This window comes from Miniopterus natalensis, chromosome 1 (assembly GCF_054644295.1).
Source record: "Miniopterus natalensis isolate mMinNat1 chromosome 1, mMinNat1.hap1, whole genome shotgun sequence".
NCBI classification, from domain to species: Eukaryota; Metazoa; Chordata; class Mammalia; order Chiroptera; family Miniopteridae; genus Miniopterus; species Miniopterus natalensis.
Genome location: NC_142081.1, coordinates 78,032,517 through 78,045,447, shown reverse-complemented (window position 1 = coordinate 78,045,447; position 12,931 = coordinate 78,032,517). Strand labels below are relative to the sequence as shown.

The following is a 12,931-nucleotide window of genomic DNA, read 5'->3' as shown; positions in this document are numbered from 1 at the left end:
CAGTAAGTTTAGTTAATATTCATCACCTCACATAGTTACAGTTTTTCCTTGTGATATGTTTTTCAAAAAAAGAAAAACATGTTATAGATCCCACAACTTCATTTTTTTAATATTCATCTAGCCTCATTCATTTACATTATCTCTCTGACTTCTGAATACAGTTGAGTTTGCAAACCTCACTTTGTATGTAGAATATAAATGGTGGAATTTATTTCAGATTCATACAATTTTAGTTTTAATTTGGACAGTGCAATGGATTAGGTAAAACATTCATATTGTGTTCTTTCTGCCTATTTTATATCTGAAATTTGTCCACCTTTCTCCTGCACTATATATTTATCTTCTTTCTACTCTGAGCCACCATCACCTTCCAGCCAACTACCTGGACTATTATAGTGGTCACTTTACTGGTCTCCCCTCATCTACTTTCTCTGCCAGATAATTTTCCATGTAGCAGCCAAAGTGCTTCTTAATCATATCATTTCTCTTTACTAAACTCTTCTATTTTTTTACCATTGCTTTCTCTCCCTCTTTCTCTCTTTTTTTTTAACCATTGCTTTTTGAATAATGCCTACAAAGACCCAGTATTGTCTACCCCTGCCTCTTTCTCACCCATATCTTGGATTACTTTTTGTTTTACATTCTTGAAATTATATTTTATGAATGGAATTATATATTCATTAATAAATATAATCTTTGTTTTTATCCTCAAGGGAGGAAGAAAGGGAAGATTTTGATACTAGCACTGAGAGCAAAGAAATAGAGCAAAAGGAACTAGATCAAGATACGGTCACTGAAGATGAAGATGACCCAGGATCACATAAAAGAAGCAGAAGGGGTAATACAGAAATTTTTTAAGGACATGCTTACTTGTTTTTAATAAGGCACTATTAATTCAGCTATCTTGACATATGTATTAGATTACTTCCATTTGTGATTTCAAGGCGTGTTTGTTTTTTAAGTGCCTAACTCATAGCTGTGACTGTTTTGTTATAAAATGGTGTTATGACGTTACATTAATATATTTATGATTAGGTCTTTATTTACATGTCGCGTAGGGAAGAGGGGCAGTATTCCTATCTCTTTAATAAGTCAGTTTCTCATAACTTCTAATTTTGGTTAGTCAGTGAGTTTTGTTGAGTTTTTATATTTACTACATTATATTAGGCCAAATAGAAATTTTTTTCTATAATGTACCCATTCAACATTCATTGAATGCTAGATACTAGAGATACAAAGATCAGTAATGCTTGTAATTGGTGTCATATTTCTGAGAATGGAAATCTCTACTGCCTTAAAATAATTTCACAAATTCCTGGATCAAAAAAATACATTTTTTCAAAGCTATTGATACAAATTACTTCTGAGGATCTTTAACCATCTGCATTTGATAACTTAATCCTTAAGTTTATTCTGTGCCTGTAATTTGGATGCTATTTTTTTCTACATTATTTTCTAAATGGTTATTATAGACAGAAAGTCTCCTGTATCATGGCGGCTGTATTCTCTGATTGCAATGCAATTGATTTAGAAATTCAAAACAAATAAACCTCATATGATTAGAGTTTTAAAGCATACTTCCAAGCAGTGTGTCAAAGGAGAAACCATAATGGAAACTAGAAAATATTTTAAACTAATCAATGTTGCATGTTAACATTTGTTTCATACAGTTCCTTTACTTTGAGAAACATTTAATACATATTAAAGCTATATTAGGAATCAAGAAAGGCAAATTGAACCAGGTATTTATTTAAGAAGTTAGAAGTAGGAAATAGAATAATCCCCCCAAATACCAGGAAACAATAGATTTGAGTAGAAATTAATAGAAAATAAAACTATAATAGAGAAGAACAACAAAGCCAAAAGTTTGTTCTTTGAAAAAGACGCAAACTAGACAAACCTGTTTTGAAATTGATTTTATGTGTACAATTTTATGGCAATAAATTGAAAAATGTAAATTATAAAAATGGATTAATGAAAAAGTTAAAAATGTAAATGGTTCTAAACCATTAAAGATCTTGAATTAGTAGTAAAAGTCTTCCTACAAAGAAAACATCAGTCCTGGACAAATTTTTTTTTTTTGGTTAACCCTCACCTAAGGATACTCTTTATCCATTGATTTTTTTTCTTTTTTTTTTTTAAGAGAGAGCAGAAGGGAGGGAACAAGGGAAACATCAATTGGTTGCCCCCCACACATGCCTGGACTGGGCCAGGGATCAAACCTGCAACCCAGGTACGTGGCCTTGACTGGGAATTGAGCCCGAGACCCTTCGGTCCACAGGCCAATGCTCTAATCTCTGAGCCAAACTGACCAGGGCAATCTGGACAGTTTTATAGGTTATTCTGCCAGTTTTAAAGAATGAAATAATTATAATCTTGTACAAACTCTTTCAAGCAAAAAGAAGTAGAAATGAAAAACACTCCCAACTATTTAAATAATTTGACAGTAACTGAAATAAGAGAGAAGTTTAATTCTTCAACACATCATTAATGCGAGCCAGGTACCAGGAATCCAGAATCTTTCCATCTTGTCGGTGTGTCCATCCTGATCTGATGTTCCAAAATGATTTATCATCATGTCTTCACTTTAGAGCTAGTTGGAAGAGGGAAAGAAGAAAAAGAAGCATGACTCTGAAGTTACATATAATGCTTCTCTTCCCATTTCTTTCATCAGAAGTTTCTCATGTAGCTATGCTTGCTGGGGAAACAGGGTCTAGGAAATGTCCTTTTGGATTGCTGGGTACCCAACTAAAAGTTAAGGGTTCTCTTACTTGAAAGCAGTGGTTAGCAATACAGTCCATTTGGCCAAATCTGCCCTGCCGCCTGTTTTTATATAACGCATAAGCTAAAAATGGTTTCTACAATTTCATTTATTATTTTAATCCTCACCTGAGGATAGTTTTTCCATTGCTTTTCAGAGAGAGTGGAAGGGATGGGGGAGAGAGAGAAACACTGATGTGAGAGAGACACATTAATCGGTTGCCTCCCGCACATGCCCCCACTGGGACTGGGGATCAAGCCTGCAACCAAGGTATGTGCCCTTGGCTGGAATCAAGCCTGGTACCCTTCATTCTGTGGGCCAAAGCTCTAACCACTGAGCCAAACTGACCAGGGCTACAATTTTTAAAAGTTGAAAAAATTCAAAAAAGGAACTCATTTTTTGACATGTGAAAATTATATGAAATTCAGATTTCGGTGATCATAAAGTTTTATTGAACACAGCCATGCGCATTCATTTACATATTGTCTGTGATTGTTTTCATGCTACAGTCGCAGAGTTGAGTAGCTGTGACAGAAACCACATAACCCATAAAGCTTAAAATATTTACTAGCTAGCCCTTTTTAAATGTAGTTTGCTGATTCCTGCCTCAGAAGAAAGCCTGAATGTATATTGCAGAGTAACAGACTGCCACACTCTCCAGTGCAGAAATCACAGATTTTTGTGTGTCCTTTTATATTTAACTGTACCAATTTCTTATTAACGTGGTGTATTAGTCTGTTAGTGCTGCCATAACAAAATACCACAGACTGGATGGCTTAAACAACAGGAACTTATTTTCTCACAGTTCTGGAGGCTGGAAGTACAAGATCAAGTTGCCAGCAGGGTTGATTTCTGGTGAGGCTTCTCTCCTCAGCTTACAGAATAGCACTTTCTCACTGTGTCCTCTCACAACCTTTCCTCTGTACTCACAGTGGAGAGAGAGAGAGAATGCTCTGGTCTCTCTTCCTCTTCCTATAAGGACAGTAGTCCTTATAGGGTCCCACCCTTATGACCTCATTTCACCTTAATTACCTCCCTAAAGGACCTGTCTCCAGAAGCAGTCACATAGGGGTTTAGGATTTCAACCTATGAATTTGGGGGCATACACTTCACCCCATAACACATAGTAATTTGGGGTAGCCTTATATCTTATTTTTCTAATGAAAGTTTAAAATATGATGATCCAATGTTATTTCAACTATAGGGAAAAGGGGACAAAATGGATTTAAAGAATTTACGAGTCAAGAAGAAATCAACTGTTTAACAAGAGAGCCTCTTACTGCTGATGAGGAAGAAGCTTTAAAACAGGAACACCAGCGAAAAGAGAAAGAGCTCTTAGAAAAAATCCAAAGTGCTATAGCATGCACCAACATCTTCCCCTTAGGACGTGACCGCATGTATAGACGATACTGGATTTTCCCTTCTATTCCTGGATTGTTTATCGAAGAGGATTATTCTGGTCTCACTGAAGATATGCTGTTGCCTAGACCTTCATCATTTCAGAATAATGTACAGTCTCAAAATGCTCAGGTATCCACTAAAACTGGAGAGTCTTTGATGTCTGAATCTACCTCCAACATTGACCAAGGTCCATGTGATGATTCTGTGCAACTGCCAAAACCAGTGCATAAGCCAAATCGGTGGTGCTTTTACAGTTCTTGTGAACAGCTGGAGCAGCTTATTGAAGCTCTTAATTCTAGAGGACATAGAGAAAGTGCCTTAAAAGAAACTTTGCTACAAGAGAAAAGCAGAATATGTGCACAGCTAGCCCGTTTTTCTGAAGAGAAATTTCATTTTTCAGGTAAATTTTTAATGATAACTATTGCCTTTATTATTCTTTCCCCATAAAACTCTGATTCAGGATTAAACATTTTTTAAACTATTAGAGCTATATTAAAATAGCTTATCTTTGATTTGGACCATGCTATCAGTTTGAGAGTTAAGAGGATTTGCCTGTTAGGGAAACAAAGTTCTCTAGATTCCACTGGGTTCCATTTGTATTATGAGGTGCACATCAAGCAATGAAAGAAGATACAGTCTTCCTGACCTCATTCCTTTATCCATAGGTTCTGAATACCCAAAGCCCTTAAGGTTACCATCAGTTTTAGAGATCTAATGGTGAGGGAAGTCACTCACTGAGTGTTTTTGGCTGAGGGTCCAGGGACAAGTTCCATTAGTGATCCCTTTGGAGATTGGCTGCAAGGGCAGATCAGGTAGCAACATTTTCTGTTCAATGTCTGGTCCATTGATGACAGATAAGAAAGCAGTAGGACATATTCAGGTGTAAGTTTTTGTTTTTGTTTTGTTTTAATCCTCATCCAAGGATATGTTTTTATTGATTTTAGAGAGAGAGAGGAAGGGAGAGAGAAACACTGATTGGCTGCCTCCTGTATGCGCCCCAACTGGGGATGGAGCCTGCAACCTCGGTATGTGCCCTAATGGAGAACCTAACCTGCAACCTTTTGGTGGACAGGATGGTGCTCCAACCGAGCCACCCAGCCAGGGCTAGGTATAATTTTTTATATTTCTTTTTTTTTTTTTTTTTTAAGATTTTGTAAAGTATCTTTATTGATTTCAGAGAGAGGGAGGGAGAGGGGGAGAGAGAGAAACATCAATGATGAGAGTCATTGATCAGCTACCTCCTGCATGCCCCCTGCTGGGTTTCAAGCCCGCAGCCCAGGTATGTGCCCTGACCGGGAATCAAACCACAGTCTCCTGGATCATAGTTTAATGATTTCTAAGTGAGAGTCTCTAGGTAGAGAACTCTTAAAATTTGGGGGCATATTACCATCAGTACTTTAGTTCTCTTCAGGATTAAAAACTATAGCTTACAATTCTTTTTTTTAACAGCTTTATTAGATTTAATTCATACACTATACAATTCACCCATTAAAAATATACAATTCAGTAAGAGTGAAATTACTAGGCTATATGGTGATTCTGTTTAATTGTTTGAGGAAGTACCAGACTGTTTCCCAAAGTGGCTACACCATTTTATATTTCTGCCAACAGTGTATGAGGGTTGAGATTTCTCCACGTCCTTCCAACACTTGTTATTATCTGACTTTTTTATTCTAGCCATCCTAGAAGTGTGAAGTGATACTTCATTTTATTTTAGACATGCATTTCCTGAATGAGTAAAATGATGTAGAGCATTTTGTCATGGTCTTACTGGACATTCATATATCTTTCTTAAAGAAAAGTCTATTCAGATCATTTGCCCATTTTTAATTGGATTGTCTTTTTATTGTAAGAGTTCTTTATATATCCTAGATACAAGTCCCTCTTCAGATATATGGTGTACAAGCATTTTCTCCCCTCCCCTTTTTTTATTGCACTTGAGGATTTACTAAAAGTTATTTTTATTTTATCTTTATTGTTTCAAGTATTACAAATGTCCTCTTTTTCCCCCATTGATCCCCTCCCCACAGGCCTTTACCCCACTATTGTCTGTGTCCATGAGTTATGCATATATGCATATAAATTCTTATGTTAATCTCCCCCTTCCACCCACCCACCCCCACCTTCCCTCTGAGATTCATCAGTCTGTTCCATGCTTCTATATCTCTGGATCTATTTTGTTTATTAGATTCCACATATACGTAAGATCATGTGATATATGTCTTTCTCTGACTTGCTTATTTCACTTAGCATAATACTCTCCACGTCCCACCAGGCTGCCTCAAAGGGTAAGGGATCCTTCGTTTTTATAGCTGCATAGTATTCCATGGTGTAAATGTCTGAGAAGATGCTTGATATGATTTCAATCTTCTTGAACTTGTGGGGACTTGTTTTGTGTCCTAATGTGGTCTATCTTTGAGAATATCCTATGTGCACTTGAGGAGAATGCCTCTAAAGGTTTTTATATCCATTATCTCATGATCATTAACAGTCACATGGGGTAGTTGTATTTTTTAATAAAGAAATCATAATTTATTATGAATAACTATTTCAGACAAACCTCAAACTGATAGCAAACCTATGTATACTCGAGGAAGAGTTTCCAATGCATATGATCCATCTCAGATGTCTGCAGAAAGGCAGCTTGAATTGCGGCTGAGAGATTTTCTTTTGGATATTGAAGACAGAATCTACCAAGGAACATTAGGAGCAATAAAGGTTTGTATCTGTTCTCATTTTTAGTTTATCTGATTACCAGAATTTTGGGTCATATTTGTCCATTTCTTTGATATAGGTAACCCATGTGTGTTTTGAATAAATACCAGCGAGTGATATACTTTTTATTAAAATTTAAGTTTATTATTCCCCTGTATCACAATGTTTATGTATGGATATAAATCTTTCTTAATTATGCTATATGACTATATCTGCTTTCTTAAACAGAATTTAGTGAACATAACTGACCTTTTAATATTAATTTTTAGTATTTTTAAAATATCTGTTTTATGGTATTTTCATCCAAGATGTTGAAATGTGTAAGGATATTTTCTTCTTCCTTGACCAGCTCCCGCCTGCTCTGCTGAGTCTGGTTTGTTTATTGGTTTCTTTGTTACCTTTTTAAAATCTGTAAGTAATTCATGCTTGATATGTGTGTTCTATTCATTGCTTTGCTATCATCTGTCACTTTTTTGCTACTATCAGGTGACCAATCTTAGAATTGTTTATGATTTCCCTATATAGAGAGTAAGGTACTAAAGCTTCCATCTATGAATGATATGAATTCCATTTTGACCACTTAGTAATCTTATTTTTAGATCCCTTTTTGATTCACAATCTCTTCTACAATATTCATGAGTTTTTCATATGTACATTGAACCTCATATTCCTTAGAAACAACATATTCCAGTTTTCAGGGTTAGTAATTTGGGGTTTGTTACAGGTTACAGATCGACACATCTGGAGATCAGCATTAGAAAATGGACGGTATGAGTTGTTAAATGAAGAAAACAAGGAAAATGGGATAATTAAAACTGTGAATGAAAATGTAGAAGAGATGGAAATTGATGAGCAAGCAAAGGTCATAGTAAAAGACAGGTACAAAAGATTTTTAAGTAACCATCACTTTTCTTTGCCACACACTGTTTTTTCTAATGTAAATGTTCTTTTTCTTCAATAAAAAAATTGTTTAAAATCTTATCATGAGGACTTTAACTTTTATAACCACTGAAATGATGCTTTTGCTCAAACCTCAGGCGCTTTGTTACCCCACTTTGTACTGATGTAGCCAAAAGACAACTTGTTAAGGTAATAATTTATCCAAATTTAAAAAGGTCTTTGAACTTAAGGTTTTATTAATTTCAGAAAGTAATTTTATACTATCCATTTTTCTTTTCCATAGGAAAATTTAGTAAATTGTGGTAGACTTAAATATTATTTGAACTGAAAATCAAAATCTATATCTCTATATCTGTAGATAGGTACTGGTACATTTTGGGGTTTTTGTTTGTTTTTAATCCTCACCCGAGGATATTTTTTCCATTGCTTTTCAGAGAGAGTGGAAGGGAGAAAGAGAGAGAGACATCAGTGTGAGAGAGACACATCGATTGGTTGCCTTCTGCTCACCTACCAACCAGGGTGGGGGATTGAGCCTGAAACCAAGATACATGCCTGTGGCCCGAATCAAACCCAGGACCCTTCAGTTCACAGGCTGACGCTCTAACCATTGAGCAAAACTGGCTAGGGTGATGCTTGAACATTTTTGGAGTTATTTTGGATAATATCTTCCCTTAAGGAGTTTATTGTGTAGAAGGAAATGGTAGAGAGACATTAAGCTAGCAATTATAGAACAGGGTGAGAGTTCTGGTGGAAGTAAATACTCAGTGCAAATGTTGTTCCTAGGAGGGCTGTTTGTCTTGGTAGAACATGGAAAACAGCAAAGAGAATTCTAGAGGGAGTGAATCCAAAGCTGAGACCTAAATGTGGGGAAGATATGATACTGGGAGGGAAGACAGTAAACCGGAGGCTTTGAGTGAATGGGTTTGTACGTTTAAATGACCGTTTTAGCTGCAGCATGGAGATTGATTGCAAAGGGAGTAAGATTGGAGGCTAAGGAACTAGTTAGGAGGCAGCTATATTGTCCTACCCGGTAAAAGTTAAAGCAAGAGAAATGGAGATAAGCTGCCTGAGCTACTCTTCCTTTAAGGCCCATCATAGTGCCTCTCTAAAACCTTTCCCCTATGCCTTGCCTCATCTACCTTCCCTCCTCCAAATATTTGCCCTCTGACCCTAAATAACTTGATATTTAGTTTAGCTCTTGATTCATGTATAAATCTCCCTTTCCTACTGTCTTCTGAGAGCTCTTTGAGACTGAGGAAACTGTTTCTTACACAGATATAAGTAAGCATTTTGATGAATGAGTGTACTCAAGTCTCACCTAATAGTGTTTTTGAATACCATAAACTCTTCATTGTTTTAATTGTAGACTTTTGGGCATAAAAACAGAAACTCCAAGTACTGTCTCAACGAATGCAAGTACACCTCAATCAGTGAGCAACGTGGTTCATTATCTGGCAATGGCCCTCTTTCAAATAGAGCAGGGCATTGAGCGGCGTTTTCTCAAAGCTCCACTTGGTAAGTATCTGTTTTTAATTCAAAATATTAGTTATATTTTAAATGATTCTGAAATTGCCCCTTGATTAATAGAACTTTATTGGCTAAAATAATGAAACTGATTGACTTGAAAATTTTGAGATTGTATTTTCATTTTAATATATGAGTTCTTTCAGGTGAGATTTATTTTTAAATAATACTTAAATACTATTTTTTAAATTTTATTCTAAATATTTATTCATTTTAATAAATACCTTTTTAACTATTTCTGTCAATCTCTTCTGTGAAACCTTAATCAAAAGAAAGATTACCACAACCTGTGATTAGCCAGACCCTCAATAATCAAAGATTGTACATAAATTTGTATGTTATTATTTTATTTTATATATCTTTATTGATTTCAGAGAGAGGAAGGGAAAGGGAGAGAGAGATAGAAACATCAGTGATGAAAGAGTCATTGATCGGCTGCCTCCTGCACACCCCCAGCTGGGGATTTGAGCCCACAACCCGAGCATGTGCCCTGACTGGGAAAGGAACCTCTATCTCCTGGATCTTAGGTCGATGCTCAACTGCTGAGCCACGCGCGGCTGGGCCATATGTTGTTATTTTTAAAAAAACCCCAAAGAAGTTACTTAAATGTCCCCCATTAGGGTATGGTTTAATAATGTTGGTCACTAACCTGAACACTAAGAAGTGCTAGATCAGAAATACCAAGTGTTAAAGGGTACACAGATGAGGAAATGTTTTATAATTTATGGTTAGGATCATAGAAATAATACTATCTGGATCATGTTTTAGCAGTTTATGAAATTAATATGCTTTTTAAGGACTGATCAAGGAATGTAATCATTATATCTTTAGGAAAACATGTGTTTCAAGTTCCAAATCAATTTTCATGTCATGCTGTGTCTACTTCCCTGTGGTCTCTGTGAAATGTTGAATTAATTTATAATTCATCATATCGAGATAGTTTATATCTCAATAATAGGGTACTAAAAGAAACAGTTTTTTAAAACCATATCCTTTTGGTCTCATTAAAAGGGCAACTTGAATAGACTAAAATCCCTTAAAATTTTTTTGACTATTACCTGTTGAGTAGTAAGAACAAAGTTTTATAAATAGATGGTGCTTTCAGAGCATTTTCAGAATGTGAATATATTTGTAAAGTGTCTATTTTTAAGTTGAAGAGCTTCTGGCCAGTATCTCATTGTTCTAATAAACTTATTCATATTTTTTATGAATTGATAATTTCACCATGAGCTTAATAGCTCGTTTTCACATTGAAAGTAGCATTTGTTAGAAATAAAATACATATGATCACAGCTCACAAAGGTATCATTGTTTGTTTTACTGTCACTGTTATTTCCCAGTTTTCAGTATTTCTCAATATTTTTTGGCTAAACCATATTACTTGTACAAGGGGTCTCTATCATTTCTTACAATTACATGTTGAAGCTGCAGTTACTTCGGTTAAAATTTTAGTTAAAAGTTATTTGTAAATTATGTAATTCTTATAAATGTAAGATGTTACTACTACTCATTAATCCTATAATTCCAAAACTGGTAGGGGATAAAATACAATTCTGCTATTTTTATACTTCTGAAATTGCCATCAGTTAAAGTTTATAAGTTCAAGAGGAAAAAAATAAAATTGTTTGGGGTGTCTGTATTTTCATCAGTACATCTTATTAACTATTTAGACAAAGAGTTAACATTGAGAGATGTTGTAACTTATATGTGGTAGCTATATTAGAGCTATAGAGTTCTTAAATGCTGGTTTGTATATAGCTGTATTAGAACATTCATTTAATCCTAAAAGATATTTTAAAAAACAATTTTAATTTGGAATTTTAAAGTAAGTAAAATAAGAAAAGGTCCACTTACCTTACTTACTTTGGTGGTGTATGTTGGTCAAAGTCAAATGTTGGTTATGTATAGTATGGATGTTACCATTGCTGCCCCATAAAAAGTTAATAGTAAAACTGATGTCTGTGGCTCTTTATTTTATGTTTAAAATAAACATAAAGGGGTCTTTTTTTAATGCGACCAGCAGGAGATGGAGGTACTACTGGGGCTTTAAAATAGTCTGAATATTTGGAGCAAGGTAATCAAGAATATCATTAATGTGGGAGAGAAAAGGGAGTTCCTCTTTATGAATGTTTGAGTAGAATATAAAAATTCTCCATTCAAATTAACTATAGTAGGAATTTTCCCAGTTTAGCTTCAGAGATTATTTCAGTTTCTTGAGGAAGCAAATAAAAAATAAAAATTCTGCTTATGTTCTACCTTCCCTAATTTGTCCTTTTTATTCTAGGGATTAATCACATTGATAAAACTACGCTTTTTTTTTTTTAATTTAGGAAGATCATATTTCAATTATTTATTTTATGTAAGATTTGTGAAAAATAATTTAGGTTTATAATTTTATTATTTATAAAGTCATATTTATGGTTAAACCCTTAAGCTATGAAAAATCCTCAAACTAACTTTATCAATTTGAAATTAGGTAACAGAAATTAATAAAGATCAAAAGGGAGATAGGAAAAAAGGACAAGAAAAAGAGAGGAAGATCAGTCTAGTGTGAGAGATGGTAAATTTTTAACTTTTTAAAGAACTTTGTTTTTTTAAAGAATTAAAATTTTAGCCCGGCTGGGTGTGGCTCAGCAGTTGAGCATCAACCGGGGATCCAGGCTATCGGGGTTCAATTCCTGATCAGGGCACATGCCCGGGTTATGGACTTGATCAATGACTCTCTCATCATTGATGTTTCTATCTCTCTCTCCCCCTCTCCTTTCCTCTCTCTGAAATCAATAAAGATATATTTTTTTTAAAAAAAAAGGAATTAAGATTTTACTTTCTATATTGCTGAATACTGGTTTGCAGATTTAGCTTTTGAAGGAAAACCTTGGATTTGATATTTGGAAGGGAATATCATCTTCCTAACATTTTCCTTTTTACATTTCACACCTCAGCTAATCAAACTTCTAAGTTTGTATAGAAAAAGTTAACATTGGTCAATCTTAGTATATTTAGATATTAATGAAAAGATTGGCAAGCTATGGGATGTATGTTTACTTATTTTGCATATAGTATTTATTCACGGCATTTTTTTTTTTCTTTTACTAGCATAGGGAGATTTACAGGTTAGGAGTTTTTGTTGTTGGATCTCCTGGAGAAGCCTCCATGGCATGGTCACATGGGTTACTGTACAGGGGCAGTTAACAGTGTGAAATCTCCCAGTGTAATAGTTGATCATAGGACTCTAACAGTATTTTATGTGAGTAAAATCCTTTCACTTAGTAATTTCTTGAGGAATTTATCTGTGCTGGCAGAATGGAAAATAAAAGAAGAGCAAGAAATTCCTGCCCATGAGCATGGTATAATCTGAGGCAGCAGCAAGGTTTAAGATAAAAAACTAACAGGAAAATGGAATCAGTTGTATATACTGTTTTTATCCTTATTTAAATATTATATGAAAAGAGAAAAATGTAGACAACCATTTATATTTATTTTAAATTGAGAATATTTTAAAGTAGGTAGGAGTAGGTGGAATAAAAATTGAGCCTTGATCAGTTCATTAAGTTCTTTAGATTCCACGGATAAGCGAGATCATGTGATGTTTGTCTTTCACTGCCTGGCTTATTTCACTTAGCGTAATAT

General features: G+C 34.8%; 1 protein-coding gene across 3 annotated transcripts in view; it reads left to right on the top strand.

Annotated features, from left to right (window-relative positions):
• Positions 1–12,931, top strand: part of BAZ1A (bromodomain adjacent to zinc finger domain 1A) — a 112,458-nt gene that overhangs the window by 44,270 nt on the left and 55,257 nt on the right. For all 3 annotated transcript variants that reach the window (XM_087823435.1, XM_087823434.1, XM_016220254.2), the window contains 5 exons: positions 714–838; positions 3,966–4,562; positions 6,717–6,880; positions 7,602–7,756; positions 9,144–9,292. In XM_087823435.1, the coding sequence (XP_087679561.1) occupies positions 714–838; positions 3,966–4,562; positions 6,717–6,880; positions 7,602–7,756; positions 9,144–9,292 (1,190 nt within the window). The remainder of the gene's footprint in view (positions 1–713; positions 839–3,965; positions 4,563–6,716; positions 6,881–7,601; positions 7,757–9,143; positions 9,293–12,931) is intronic.